The sequence below is a fragment of the Podarcis gaigeae genome (genome assembly GCF_964106915.1).
Source record: "Podarcis gaigeae genome assembly, chromosome: 9".
NCBI classification, from domain to species: Eukaryota; Metazoa; Chordata; class Lepidosauria; order Squamata; family Lacertidae; genus Podarcis; species Podarcis gaigeae.
In genome coordinates, this window is record NC_139685.1 from 2,096,911 (window position 1) to 2,112,762 (window position 15,852).

Here is a 15,852-nt window from a genome sequence, read left to right on the forward strand (position 1 = left end):
CTTTGCATAATTATGTATCATGGTTTGGCAGTACATACACACCAGTCTATTATTTAAATATTAAATATTTATCTTATACCTCAACAATCTTGGCATTCATTCTGCTTAGCAAGTTGTGACTTTAAAAGAGTACATTCTGGAGCTCCTTACTGTAAAATTTCTGTAAAGATGCACATGATAACTAAATTAAGTTCTCAGAACTGACAGTTCGCTGTTTGGGAGGAGGGAATTTTGGTATTTTATTAATGGACCAGGAGTGATGTTGATGGTGCAAAGGTTAAGTCAGTGGTGTTAACAGATTTGGGGGGGAAATGCCCATTTCCTCTGAATGCGCAGCAGCGTTGTCTTGCTTTTTTGAGCTACAAACTTCAAAGAGCTGTTTGTATGCAGCTGGGACTGAATTTTCAGGTTCTCTTTCTCTGACTTGCTAAAAAGCTGGAGACTGACAGCCCCTTTCATCCTACATTATCCAGTGTGGCTTTTAAGTCCAAGAGAACCGTGTACTCAAATTGATGCTCTTTTCCTCAGGGGTTGGTGCAGAAACATTAAATTGTACTAAAATATTCATATGAGAGTGCATTTAGCTGAAAGCAATTGATGTGCTTTTCCCACGAGAGCAAAAAGAAACGCTGTATGGCCCTGCACTCAAGCAGACACCCTAAGCACGCTTAAGAGTAATCACGTGTCCTGGCTGATCAAAGCCCCATATAAGTTCTTAAAGTGAAAAGGATTAGAAAAGGATGAAATTGTTTGACCTGGCAGACTCTATAGTGATGTGAACTACTTCACTGCTTGGGATTTGAGCAGTTTTTTCCAGTGCAATGTGGGCTCATGCAATATCCACATTTTTCCTTGCTTAATTGCTGCTTCTTCGCTCTGCAGATTCAACGGGGCTGCATGGGGGGTGGTTAGAGGGCTCCACAGATATTGGCTTCACTTATTAGCCAACCATTGTTTACAGTTTCCATTCCGCACACACCCACACCCTGGTTGCCTGGCATCTGCAGAGAGCTGGAGAGAGAGAGAGAGAGGTGCATTTGGCCCAATATTGTTGAATCTGAGTGGGAGAGACTTCCAGGTTTGAGGCAGAGAGCTGTTCCCATCACCTGCTGAGCCTTTTAACTGGAGTATCTGGTAATTAAGTATTGGACCTTTTACATACAAAGCATGTGGTCTTCTGATTCTTCTCTGAAGATAAGAAACCACATTTATTTCTCATATAGCTTGGAAGAGATTCTCCAAACTGCACTGCAATTGAGAACCCTGGGATGTTCCCTGTGTGCTCCTGGCTGTTCTGCTCTCTATATGGCCAGGGTACCTGTTGAGCTTGCAAGTGGATTTGTTGGCACCTTCATAAGGAAAATATAAATATTTAACCCAGAGAGCATAGCACATTGCAAATTGCACTGTACTAGCACTGCAGGGATTATAGCTTTCTGTGACAGGCAGATATGCGGTTACAAAAGTTTTGGGTGATGGTTGGTCTTAGAACCACATAATAGGTGTGTGTGGTGCGCGCGCACACACACACACACACAGATTCCAGATGTGCTTAAGGCATTCAGAAACTTGTTAAATTGCCACCTGTTGTTTCTTTACTAATCCGTATGATTTCCTAACTTTGTATTAATATGTCAAATTCTGCATGCACAAAAACAGACCTCAACACATTTCTTGGCCACTATTGCCCAGTTAGTGCAGCCTTATCACAGCAATGCATTGTCAGCAAGATCCACAAGTGCAGAATTCCCGTCAGGGTCTTGACTCTATTTAAAGTGTTTTGTTTTGTGGGACCCACCTCTCTTGTTGAATCTATACAATTTTGTTTTGGTTGTAACTACCAAAGCCTCGCTTGCTGATGCCACTCTTTGATGCACTTGGGTCCCAAGCCAGTTAGAGCTTTGTATGCTAGTACTAACACCTTGAACTGGGCCATGCTGCTTGCTGGCAACCGTTGCAGTGCTTTCAGGTCCAGTGGTACGTGGTCTCATGGGGTTGCCCCACCTAGCAGCTGCATCCCAAACTAGGGGCAGCTCCACATACATTGCATTATAGTAGTCCATGTGGGATCTCACCAGAGCATGGACAGCTTCAGGAAAAAATGTTACTTTTACTTACTTTCATAATTGAAATTGTTTTATTTATTTTTATAAATGTATATTATATTGTTGTAACCCAGCCTGGGCAGAGGAGGAAGAAATATTATAAATAAATAGGTGCAAGCCCTGTCATTGGGACTTTACTGCTGAGTAAACATGTGTGGAAATGCTTTGAGAAGTCAATGGATAAGAAATTTGCTGTGGGGTACAGTTGCTTTCTGAATCTTACATGGTCTGTATGCCTATTTCTCCCCTAAACATTGAGTTAAAAGGCTTCAGTGTCAGTGAAAGAGCAGCATTGCTGGATCCTCCCTTCTTAGGATCACTATGTTTTGACATGTTGGGCGGTGACTGATGTGGTTTCTTCCCACAGCAAGTAGAATCATAAAATTGTAGGGTTGGAAGGGACCTCAGGGGTCATCTATCCTACCTCCTGCAGTGCAGGAGTCATAGCTAAAGAATCTTTGCCAGATGGCCATTCAAGGAGAGTCCACCACTTTCTGAGGGAGTCTATTCGAACAGCTCTTATCGTCAGAAAATTCTTCCTGGTGTTTAGTCAGTATTTCTTGCAATTTCTATCCATTGATTTAGGTCCTACCCTCAGGAGTGGAAGAAAAGGAGCTTGCACCATCATCTATGTAATGGCCATTTTCAAATAACTGAAGAGCAATCACATAGATGATGGAGCAAGCTCCTTAAGCCAGAAAGAATATTGAGGAGCAGAAGCAATGTAGACTGAACCTAAGTCACCCACTGATAAAATTTGTTTGCAGAATGCATTTTCCCACTAGTTTGAATCTTTATTTCAATTCTATTCTGTTTTCTGTTTCAGGAACTTTATATTGCTGTTGGAATATCTGGAGCAATTCAGCATCTAGCTGGAATGAAAGACAGCAAGGTACTATAGAAAAGTTCATTGGTCATAGTTAAAGCAGAGACAAGCTTCTTTTGGGTGGTGGCAGTTGGGTAAAATATAGAAATAGAATAGATTAATCCCATTCTAGAAAGTAAATCAGTTGTCAATATCACAACATTATTGCCAATAGTGCATTACAGTGTACACATTCCAAAATAAACAGAAACAGACCATTTGTAGAAGCAGACTGAATTTATAGCTTAAGCAAAACAGTTTCTGTTTAGAATCCTATGCCGTAGAGCTATATTCATATATTTCAGAATCTGACACATGAATTCATGCATAACAATGTGCAATTTGAATTATGGACTTACTATTCCATAAAGTAAAAGGCGCTTTTTGAATGTTCCATCATTTATCCATTCAAATGGAAACCCTATTATAAAATAAAACTTTAAAACTTTAAAACCCTATTATAAAATAAAACTTTAAAAGGTTTAACTCATTAGTAGCTGAAATGTTTTTCAACTATGTTTTTCCACAAGACTTGTTCAGATTATCTTTCTGTACCTCCAGTGGAAGATGGGTTTCATTATCTCTGAAACAAGAGCTTTCCTGCCTTTTTAAGAGGCAGTTTAATGTGAGAAAATTCACATGTTGAAGCATGAAAACTATAAAATAATTCTGTGTCTTCGCTGTATGTTCCAGTTTTCTTTTTTGTGCCATTTTTTTTAAAAAAAAGATGTTCAAATATGTTTTGCTAGAATTTTTTCTGAATATTGTTATATATTTGAACTCGCAGAACATATTTTTGAGAGCTTAAACTTTATTTTACTTTTACTTGAACTGTGCCCCACTTCTGTGTGTTTATCAGACCCTAGACGGAGTTGGGTTGTATCTGCTCAAACAATGTGTGGAAGCAAGGGAAACCCTTCTGTAACCATGGCAACAATCTCCTGAGTGGATTTCCACCCTCCATGCTGTCAATTATCTGGCACTGTGAACTTGCACACTTTGAATATGTTTCTGAAAGTAGTCCACAAAGCTTTTTGCAAGCAAAATGTATAATTTATTTGTCATTATGTCAAGGTAGAAAACCAGTATTTATTTATCTTTAAATAATGGAATCTCTCTGCTTTCCTCTTTCCCCTTAAAAACTATTTTTCATATCTATATGAAAAATAGTTCACTAAAAGTAAACTGTTGATAACTAGCAAATATTATTGTGACTTACAGCTGCATGTAAATAAATTCATGCTATGCTTCTTCGTTGCCTGTAAGCTGCTTTGAGTTAGTTAACCTTTTGCTTAAGTAAATTAACTAAATATTTAAATAAAAGACTTGAAAGTAAAAACAGGTGAGGCTTAAGCATTAATTGGGCCAGTGGCTGATTCGTTAACACAATTTATTGTAGGACAGTGGTGTTGCTGCTATTTGAAAGAGAGAAAGTAAAATGTCCCTTTGGAGGTACTTGAGCCGTACGTCCTTAGGCAGGTTCAAGAAGCCTGTGATGGCTTTATTGAACCTCTCATGTTCAGAGGCAGTGTGCCACTGAACCTCAGCTGCTGGGGAGCAACAGCAGAGGTGCTCTGTGACTTTTATGTCCTCTTGTGGACTTCCCAACAGCATCTGCTTGGTCGCTATGCAGAATGGAATACTGGACTAGATAGACCTTTGGTCTGAACCAGCAGGGCTGCCCATGTGTTTTGAAGCCCTCAGGGATGTTGAAGGTTGCTCTTTGCACAATGGCTGCAATTTCTAATTATCTAGCCCACAGCCATAAGATTTTGCAGTGATTCCAATCCAGTGGACTGCAGCTCCAATGCTGCAGCTCCTGCAACAGACTTCCAGGTGCAGGGTGGAGCTTCTTTCTCTCCAGTCCCCTCCAGCCTCCCCAATATTCCCCCAAATTGGCTCCAGGGGGTTGGGGGACATTCCAGAGTAGATCTGGCAGTGGGGGGAGGGGAACTGGGAGTCCTCTTGCCCCAGCTCAGAACTGGATTCAACCCATTGCCTATGCTTATTATTATTACCATCCCATGTCTTTGATTCTCAGGCCCATCTTTTTAGATGTGTTGTTCAGCTTATCTCGAGGCTGGGAATGGGTCTTGTTGGACTCCAGCTCCCATCAGCCCCAGCCCTGCTTTAGAGAGAGAACGGAGCAGTTGAGGGAGCGCTCGCAGGTGTTGCTGTTTTGCCTTGGGAGTTGCTTGTGATGAAGGGTGGTAGGCTGGATTTAGAGTGTGATCCTGGGCAGGCAAATGGAATTTCACCATGTCTGGCTTGACACATGCATTGCCAACAGATTCGGGGGGGGGGGGGATTAAGATTGAGGCACCACAAGACAGGTTGTAAACATTCAGTTTTTTATTTCTGTTGTGAAGAGTGAGAAAGAACCTCCTTGAAGAGCAGCAGGGTCAGCCAAGGCGGTTGGGCAAGTGGGTCTCCTCCCACTCTGTGATTCTGTGACTGCAGAGAAAGCCACCAATAACTTATACTCCATGAGTCATCTCCCTCTTTACTTTCTTTTTTCAGACAATAGTAGCTATCAACAAAGATCCAGAAGCACCAATATTCCAAGTTGCCGATTATGGTTTGGTAGCCGACTTGTTTAAGGTGAGTCTTGTTGTGGGGGAACCAACCTGATTACATTCCAAAAGTTGTTGGGTTAAAGCTGCCTATCAGTCCTCACGGACGTAAACAGAGATTGAATGTGTGCTGATCACTTTCCTTCCACTCTCCAGTACTTCAAACTTTAGAAGTGTTTCCTTCACCCACCTCAATCCAAGGAAGACTGTTTGGGATGGGCACTGATTTTGATAGCCCTGCAAAAAGTCATGATGTCATAGACCTTGCTCTTTAGGATCTTGAAACCTTGTATGGCAAGGGTTATATTCAATGAATCTGCCAATATCTATGTAGCCCCTTTCAGCAGCCAGCACCGCCTCCCAAATAGGGTTATACAGCCTTGACCATATGTGTTAAGGTAAGGTAAAGTGACCCCTGATCAGGTCCAGTTGTGGCCAACTCTGGGGTTGCGGCGCTCATCTCACATTATTGGCCGAGGGAGCCGGCGTACAGCTTCTGGGCCATGTGGCCAGCATGACTAAGCCACTTCTGGCCAACCAGAGCAGCGCACGGAAACACCATTTACCTTCCCGCTGGAGCGGTACCTATTTATCTACTTGCACTTTGACGTGCTTTCAAACTGCTAGGTTGGCAAGAGCAGGGACCGAGCAACGGGAGCTCACCCAATTGTGGGGATTCAAACCACCGACCTTCTGATCAGAAAGTCCTAGGCTCTGTGGTTTAACCCACAGCGCCACCCGTGTCCCTGACCATATGTGTTACATGATACTTAATAACATGTTTCCTATTAGCAGAATGGAACTATATGAAAATTCTGCAGGCAAGGGGTTGACCACAATCTGCATTAACTGAAGCAGGGCTTGTATTTGAGAGCAAATGGCTGTACAACTTTATTTTAGCTGATTACAATTAAAAGCTCCTATTGGGTTTGTTACTTGGGAGGCACTTTTACATGCAACAGCAATGGCCGAAATCTTGAGCCCTCCCCTCCCGGTGCTCTGTTTTCTTCTCCCAGTAGCTTGGCCAAGGACAGAGGGAGATTTGCTTCTCTCTACTCCCACTCCAGGGCTGCAGGTTAAGATGGTAGGAGGAGGTACACTCTGATTTTGTGCCAGTGTACACTCCTACCTTCCTTAGAGGTGAGGATGCCCCTGCATAACTATAGTGCCCCCTGGAGGGACCAGTGGGAAGAATGCATTCAAAGTAAGGAAGCAGAGTGCAATTCTCCCCTCTTCCTCCACCTCCACTGGTGAAGTTGAATATGGTCTAGAGCTTCTCAGCTGGCTTTTGTGATAGAGCAAGCCAATGTAATAAAAACTCTGCCAAGGATGGGGAACCTCTGGCCCATGGGGCAATCTGGGCCTGTCAAGGGGTCCAACTTGGCCCAAACCTTGCCTACTTTCATGGAAAGCCCTCCCTCCACTGGTCCCTACAGTCTCCAAAAAGGACCAGTGTGAGGCAAGCTTTCCAAATAAATGGGGTCTGCTTGCTTTTGCTGCCCATGCAAGGCCAGCTTTCCCCCCTTGATTACCCCATCATTCTGTGATGAAGGACCAGTTATGTGCATTGCAGCACTCTCAACAGTCTCCCTGCCTTAAAACATCTTTAAAGGAAGTGGGAGAAAAGGCTGCTTCAAGGAACACTGCAAAATGTTTCCCAGGCACTCCCACACTCCTTTTAATCTCTGATTGCAGGGCAATGATTTTGACAGGTGGGTGGGACAACTCACTTGATGATGATGATGATGATGGTGATAAATCATGTGACATCATGTATCTGACAAGTGGGTTGCCCTGACCACCCGTCACAGTTGGCCTGTTGAGTGAGGCAAGGTAAACCAGAGCCAAAAAAGGTCCACACCCCTAGACTGGGCTAATGTGGCACTTTGGAAACAGAGGGTACGTATTATTTCTGGCACTATTGCCCCAACCACAAAAATTCCACTGGCACCTGTTTTACCTGGATCTATATTGTGCTACCCCACCTCAATAATTGAGAAAAGTGTCAAAATCTCTTTGGCAACTGTGGCAGTGAAGGAACGGGCAGCAAGGGTGCAATCTTCAATAAAATATGGGGGGAGGCACAGGTAAACCCCACCCCACATAATCGATCACAAGATATAGCATATGCACATCATTTGAGTGGCAATGTCCATCAATTTGGGGGGGGGTGTCTGGCCCTCTCAAATATTTTTTGGGGGGCCAAAGGGACCTCAGCCCATAGGAGTCAGCTCCTATAATCAGCAGTCAGGTATCTTAAGGCTTTGTCTGTATGTGATGGCTCCTCCCTCGGTTAAACAATTCCACCTCTTTAGTTCTTAAATGTGCTCCTGGAAGGGCCACATCAGGCTAGATTATTGGGCGGGTGGCGCTGTGGTCTTAACCACTGAGCCTCTTGGGCTTGCCAATTGTAAGGTCAGCGGTTTGAATCCCTGCGACGGGGTGAGTTCCCATTGCTCTGTCCCAGCTCCTGCCAACCTAGCAGTTTGAAAGCACACCAGCACGAGTAGCTAAATAGGTACCACTGCGGCAGGAAGGTAAACAGCGTTTCTGTGTGCTCTGGTTTCCATCACGATGTTCCCTTGCGCCAGAAGCAGTTTAGTCCTCTTGGCCACATGACCTGGAAAGCTGTCTGTGGACAAATGCCGGCTTCCTTGGCTTGAAAGCGAGATGAGCGCTGCAATCCATAGTTGCCTTTGACTGGACTTAACTGTGCAGGGGTCTCTTACCTTTACTGGACACACACCACTAGGTCAGCTCTGGTCAGGTAGGGGACTGGGCTGTACTCCATAGAAGGGGCATTTCCTTGTCTGACCTCTTGCCTCCAAGGATTTCCCCTAGAACTTCCTGGGCAGGGCAAGCTGGCTAGGGTTGAGATTCCAGCAAGCCAGACTCGCTACCTTGCTCTTTGGCTCTGAAGACATGGCTGAACTGTGGTTGGGGCAAATGGGTTTTGGTTGGTAGTCACAATTCCCTCTCTCTACATGTTACACATTCATTTTTATTTGGATCACATTTTTATTTTTTTTACAATCTATGTTATGTCTTCCCAAAATCTTAATCAGTTGGCTTCACCCATTACAGAATGTTACTAAAGTAAACACTAATATATAAGGAAGAGTGAAATGGCTTACACCAAATCTAAGATTGGCTTAGTTTGTTACGTAAAGTGACAAGAGTGTGAATTTCCCAGAACGAAACAGTGCTGACATTTATTTCATGGCATCTTATATTTTGTGTTTGAAAATGCTTACATGTGCTGCTGAAACGGCCGCTTGCCGCCTCAGTCTTTTTCTCTCCTCCCCCTTTGGGGTTCTCCTAGCATGTAATCTGTGCCCCTGGCATGGGTGCCTGGTGGTATATAGATGGAGGAGAGGCGGCAGAAACCCTGCCAGCACTTAATGCTATTCCTGAACTAATGCCTGTCAGCTTGGCAGTAAACATGGGCCTTTTAATAAGCTGGAGACAAAGTGACATTCGGAAGAAACAACATGTAGACAATTTCCTTAATAAATTTTGTACGACCACATTATTTCCACCTAATGGAAATGTAGATCTCTTAAATAATTGAGAGGCTTTATTCATCAGCTGGGATCTTGCTGAGTGAGGGCATCCCACAGCCCCTGGAAAGAGAAGGTAACTGATATTTACTAGGTAGCATTTCAGGTGTCGTCAGTAGGCCAATCCACCACCTGTTTTCATGGATTGCTGCTCTTCAGAAGACTAGTAAGAATCACCGTGCAGCATGGGCAGAGCTCAGTTAAGTGACAGATCTGCTGCAGGTGCCAAGGTGCTGGCACCTGTCCCTCTGAAACACCGGCTTAGTTAAATGAGCTCTTCTGTCTGCCTTCATGGCCTGATTTTGCACATCCCACCACAAATAAAGTGGACTGCTTGCTTAGTGCTTCTTTGGCTTCTCAAAACTAGAGAAATAAAATCAGAACTCTGTTTTTCACATAAATTTTTTACAACATTCTACAGCAACAGTTCTGAGCTTTATAAATCAGCTGAAATGAAAGTTTGACTATGCCGTAATTTGTTGGCTTTTTTAATACAAAGACTTCAGCATTGCATGCTAAAGTAGGGAGTGGGGAGCTTGTGGCCTTCCAGTTGTTGTCCAGTTACTGCTCCCATCATCTCTGCCCAGTAGCCACTCTCACTGCCACTAGGTGAGTCTGGATTTAGCAATCTGCTCTAAAGGGGGTTTTTTCTTGGCTGCAGCTGGGACAGGCTTTAGAGCCCAGTGCAGAAAGAAGTCTTCATGTTTAGTCATCCTGCTGATCTTGAGCATAGCAATCAGCAGCCATACACCTTTTGCATCTGTGACGGGCAGAACAAGCATACAATACCTTGAGTATCATGTAAACTTTGTGCTTGCGGTTGGTCAACACGTGGTGGTTTGTTCGTTTTTAAGGTCATCCAAATGTGCTTAGGTTTAGCTGCTTAAACATGTTTCTTAAGCTCTCATAACACTTCTAAGATGTTTCAGTTCTTTGCATATTTAAATTTAGCTGCTTTTATGGCTTTTTCAGGTTGTTCCTGAATTGACAGCGGCATTGAAAAAGTGAAAACCTCAAGTATTCGGGCAGAAATGAATGTGACCAGCTTTGAAATGATCATTTAAAACAATTATTTTTAAATGAAACAAAAAATGTAATATCTGGTGATCTGTTGCCAAAATTGTATGTTCTAGGTGATATCTGAATGCCTTGTAATATACATTGTTTTTGCCTTTTTAGTTCCCATTTGACTATAAGCTATTTGATGAAGACTTTCTAATTCTGTAATAAAATATGCATCGGATACATTTTGTGTTGTACTTATGTGAAGAGGAATCCCCATGAATCATAGAATCAGAGTTGGATGGGACCTAGAGGGTCATTAGTCCACCTACCTGCAGTGCAGGAATCTCAACTAACGCATCCATGACAGACGACCATCCAACCTCTGCTTAAAAACCTCCCAAAGAAGACTGTTTCACTGTCGAATAGCTCTTACCCTCAGAAAGTTCTTCCTGATGTTTAGTTGGAATCTCCTTTCTTGTAATTTGAAGCCAAGTCCTGCCCTCCAAAGCAGAAGAAAACAAGCTCGAGATATTTGAAGATGGCTATCATATATTGGTATGGCTAAACATACCCAGCTTCATCAACCACTCCTCATGCGGATTGGTTTCCAGACCCTTGATCATCTTGGTTACCCTCCTCTGCACATGTTCCAGCTTGTCAACGTCCTTCCTAAATTGTGGTGCCCAGAACTGGACACAGGACTCCAAGAGTAATATGACCAAGGCAGAATAGAGTGAGACATATTACTTCCCTTGATCTGGACACTAGACTTCTGTTGATGCAGCCTAGAATAGCTTTTTTAGCTACTGCATCACACTGTTGATCCATATTAAGCTTGTGGTCCACCAAGCCCCCATGATCCTTTTCACATGTACTGCTGGCAAGCCAGGTGTCCCCCTTCATATACCGTACTTTTCTGTGTATAAGACTATGTTTTTTAACTGAAAAATTATGTTTAAAATCGAGGGTTGTCTTATACATGGTTAGTGGCTAGGGGTGGCATGGGATTGGTTGATGCCACAAGTCAGAGATGTTCTGCAGCGTGCTATTGGTGTCTGCGGCAAGGGGTGGTGTTGATTGGATGTTGCTGTGGCAATTGGGTGGGCAATAGGCTGCTTCTGCCATTGAGGGGACGACGTTTGGAGCCTGTTGCGACGCACACAAGTGTTAAGTGTTGGCCAGGCAGGTGAGTGATTTTCGACAATCCCCCCTAAAAAAGCTCAATAACTGGGCAATCTCCCATTTTCTTAATTTTTAGTCCCCCAAAATAGATAGGGATGTGTGTGTTATACATGGGGGGTGTACATGGAAAAGTACATTATTTGTGAATTTGGTTCTTCCTGCCCAAGTGCAGAACATTACATTTGTCCCTATTGAAATTCATTTTGTTGGTTTGTGCCCAGTTTGCCAGTCTGTTAAGTCATTTTGAATCCTGATTCTGTCTTCTGCAATATTTATCTACCCTTCCCGCTCAATTCCTTCATCCAAGTCGTTTATAAAAATTTTGGACAACGGTGGGCCCAGGACGGGAACCCTGCAGGACCCCACTTGGCACTTTTCCCCATGCCTTGACATGTATCTACTATGCCCTGAAATATACTGATCTGTGCTGGAACAACTAACCAACTGTTGGTTGTTCAGTGGACAAGGACTGAACACAGAAAAACATGAGCAAACCCCGTGTCTTAAAATGACATTAATGTTGGTAACCCTTTGGGATTTCCTGTGTAAGCAGAATGTAGAAAGCTTGTTTGGCGAATACATTTTGTTGCATGCACTGATTATAATAAAACATTATATTGTGTCAAAATGTCCAAATTATGCAGACAGATTTTGCACTGTCCTGCAGTTCTAGCACACGAGACTAAACAGATTAAAGACGAAGGTAGCTTCCACTTCCAGAATGGATTTTGCTCCTGGTTCCCTCCCCCCATAAGTTTGAAGATATGACTGCTTATGATATACATGGCCTGTTGAATCTACCTTTCTAAACAATATGTCTTACAGTTCTTGAGTTTGGGGCTTTTTGGGGTGGGGGAAGGGAAGAACTAAAATTATTTACCACAATATACTTGCATGCACTGGTACAGTCAATCACCATTTGGGTTTATTTGCTTTGTTCACATTTTCAGTGTAGTTAGAATTCTAAGACTTAGCTGCTAATCTTCAAATATTGTTTGGAAATGCAACAATTGTTCTCTTGTTGAAACAGAAGCTCTTAACACTTGGAAAAATTAGAATATATACAGTGATACCTCGGGTTAAGAACTTAATTCGTTCTGGAGGTCTGTTCTTAACCTGAAACTGTTCATCACCTGAGGTACCACTTTAGCTAATAGGGCCTCCCGCTGCCCCATGCTGCCCCCATAAGATTTCTGCTCTCATCCTGAAACAAAGTTCTTAACCTGAGGTACTATTTCTGGGTTAGCGGAGTTTGTAACCTGAAGCGTCTGTAACCCGAGGTGCAACTGTATGTGCTTTTTTAATTTATTTATAGTGATCTCCCCGGTTCCTTTAATAAAATATCACTAGAGCCACCAGCTTCCTTAAAATAGTGCATCTAGCAATACAGCAGCTGCTTTAACAATAGGCTGTGGATTGCAGGCCCAGAGGTCTGTTGCAGGCCCTTGGGAAAAATCTTAACCTGTGGATAGCATGTTGTCATCTTGGTTTTCCTCTCCACCAAGCCTGCATGGTCACTAGGTTTTATTTTACCTTGGGCTCCTATCTCCTGCTCTGTCATGATCTGCATCTTTAATAAATAGATGACAGTTGGGCAGATCTGGTGCCTATCCTGGGAGTTGTGACTTCCACCCTATTAGCAGATCTAATCTGATTGTGACGTGATTAGACAGCCAACATAACAGGGAGGTGGGGGGTGGGGGGAGGATGGTTAGCTGCTATAACCAGAACAGAAGCCTTAGAGACAGCCTGTCTGTGGTGCTTAGGCTTCAGAAGAGAAAGAAACCACAAAGTTGAAAGAGACAAGAAGCAAAAAGGAGTCGGACAAAACAATCATGTAGGCCCAAAGGAAGCTTGTGAATGGTTTGCCATAAATGGTGTTGGTCCTGCAAAGCTGTATCTGGCTCTGATAAATGATTCAAGCCACTAGGAGCTAGATAGGAATATTCCCTGGTAGGCTATTGGAGGCATTTAGTTACAGAATGTGTAGGTGAGCTATGAAAGGAATCATTGATATTGTGCAAGGAGGTTCCACTGTATAGAAAGCTATATAATGCTCCATCTGTGTTCAGCCAGTTTATATCAGCAATTCCTTCCAGCTTCATGAGACATCAGCTGAAAATTAAAAGGGAGAAAAAATGATTCTCTTCTCTCTTTATAATTCTCTGCCTTTATAATGGCAGTCCACTGGCCTGTCTTCAACTGGATGAGAGCTAATAAATTGAAGCTTAATCCAGAAAAGGCAGAGGCACTGTTAGTGGGTGGTTCCCTAAATTGCATGGATGGATTCAGGTAGGTAGCCGTGCACACGAAAGCTTATACCCAGAACAAACTTAGTTGGTCTCTAAGGTGCTACTGGACAATTTTTTAATTTATTTTGACTGGATGGATGGGACGTGGCCTGCAAGTCCTTCTGAAGGAGCAGATGTGTAGCTAAGGGTGTGCTGCTGGGTCAATCACTATCACTTGAGGCTCATGGCCTTTGGTTGGGGGCATCTACACCTCTATCTGGACAGGGATTAACCTAACTTCTGTTGTCTATGCTCTGGTAACCTCTAGGTTAGATTACAGCAATGTGTTGAAGATGACTTGGAAACTGCAGCTGATGCAGAATTTTGACAGGAGGTTGCTCACTAATCCTGGCCAGACTGCACTGCCAGTTAATTTCTGGGATGAATTTAAAGTGCTGGTTTTGACCTATACCTCAAGGGTCGATTCTAGCCACGTGAACCAGCCTGGACTCTGTACTGGTCACCTGAGGCCCTTCTGCATGGTCATTCTCAGAAGGTCTGGAGGGTGGCAACACAAGTATGGACCTTTTCTCCCCGCTGGCTCCCTGCCTGTGGAAAGCTCTCTCCAGAGCTCACCTAGCCCATCTTCATTTAGCTTTAGGTGCAAGGCAGGATCTTTCCTTTTTACCCAGACTTTTGGCCCATAGTTTGAAGGGTTTTTCTTAGTATTTGTGGCTTCTTTTGGTGGCGCATGATCTGCTGCATCTTTCATTTGCTTGTTTTTAAAAAGTTTTTATTGATTTGTGTTTATAGTAACTGATTTTTGTGTATTTCCGTTTTGTGTCATTTTTATGAGTAAAACAACAGTATGTGGAATTTACAGTAATTTACAAAAGAGCCACAGGAATCAGATTTTTCCTGTGTGAATCCAGCATGAACAGATTTTTTCCTAATAAAAACTGGCAAAAAACCACTTGAGTCCTCCAGAATAAGAAAGGAGCAGAGATAGCTATAGCTTTGCCCCAGCCTCCATCTTTACGCAAGCCCCAGCCCAACACACACTTCAGCACTTCCTAATGCTAAGCACAGATCACTGTCAACAGCATAAAAACAAGCTACCGGTGTCCTGATGTGACTGGAAAAGCAGGATCCCTTTTAGCTGCTTTACAGAAGTATTAAAAATAATAACCGCCATAGGGGACAGACTGGAGCATTGCCAGATACTGCCTCCAGCTGCTGAGCCTCTGAGCCCATCTGCCGGTCTAGCTTTTGACTTGCTCAAGACCTCTCAGCTTCATGTGCAACTCCCATCTTCAAAATAGCATCTGTCTTGCAGAGGAAGGGGATAACCGCCATCAAAGTTACAACCACTTTGTACCTCCAGGCAAAGATACAGCAAATACCATTAGATTCAGCTGTGGGTATCACATACTTTCTGTGCAAGGTGGTGAAGCACAAGTTGGCTCAATATAATATCCTTGCTGATCTGGCATTGTCCCTGTTTGAAGCCCCAAAGAGCTGCTTCTATTCAGTATGGACAATGCTGAGCTTGGTAGACTTATGATAGTTTCCTATTTTCCTATATTGGTTCATCTTGGTTCCTGAAGTAGAAGATGTAAAGGTCAAAGAAATGAGTGGGAGATCTGCAGGTCACCCACAAGAAATGATTTTGAAAATACAGTGTCAGAAATGCACAAGGAGACAGCTGCCATCCAGACACAGAGCAGGCTTAGCTTCAGCAAGCTGGTGGCCTCATCTACCTTTGGACCAAGAAAACAAATACTACTGCCCTTATAAGAAGAGGAATCAATCCTTCTAGCCATGTGTTATTTAGAGGGAAAAGCAGCTAGGTAGTCTTCATAGGCTTGGTAACTATCTGGAGTTAGTGGGTATAAAATAATTCCTTATCTACCAATATTTTGAAAACAAATTGTTCACATTCTCACCGTAAGAAGGGTGCCCTTAGATCAGACCAGGCATTCACTTTCAAGCTTCCTGTTTCCAGCAGCCAGAAGCATCTGGGAAGCAGGTCATGGAGACAACCCTGCCCCACTGTTGCCCCCCAGCCATTCCTGTGCAGGAATTCGGAAAAAATGGGGCCTGCAACAAAATGTGGTGGTGTATCATTGCCTTTCAATAGGAGTGCTCCAGTTCAGGGTTCCAGCCAGCAATGCCCCCCTCCCAGTTATTCCTTCCAGCCTCCATTTTTCTTTTCTAAGTAGCACTCAACTGTCTGTGGCTTCTGAGCATTCCTTATTGGGAAGTTTGGATATTTTCTTTGTTATCCCTCCCTCCTTAAAAAAAATAAATTGCTGTTTTTCTGCAAATTTC

General features: G+C 43.2%; 2 protein-coding genes across 3 annotated transcripts in view; both read left to right on the top strand.

Annotated features, from left to right (window-relative positions):
* Positions 1-10,348, top strand: part of ETFA (electron transfer flavoprotein subunit alpha) — a 284,709-nt gene extending 274,361 nt beyond the window's left edge. For both annotated transcript variants that reach the window (XM_083698442.1, XM_083698441.1), the window contains 3 exons: positions 2,932-2,997; positions 5,491-5,571; positions 10,076-10,348. In XM_083698442.1, coding sequence (XP_083554568.1) covers positions 2,932-2,997; positions 5,491-5,571; positions 10,076-10,111 — 183 coding nt within the window. In that variant the 3' untranslated portion in view covers positions 10,112-10,348. The remainder of the gene's footprint in view (positions 1-2,931; positions 2,998-5,490; positions 5,572-10,075) is intronic.
* Positions 1-15,852, top strand: part of TSPAN3 (tetraspanin 3) — a 939,276-nt gene that overhangs the window by 417,689 nt on the left and 505,735 nt on the right. The gene's annotated exons all lie outside the window — the stretch shown is intronic.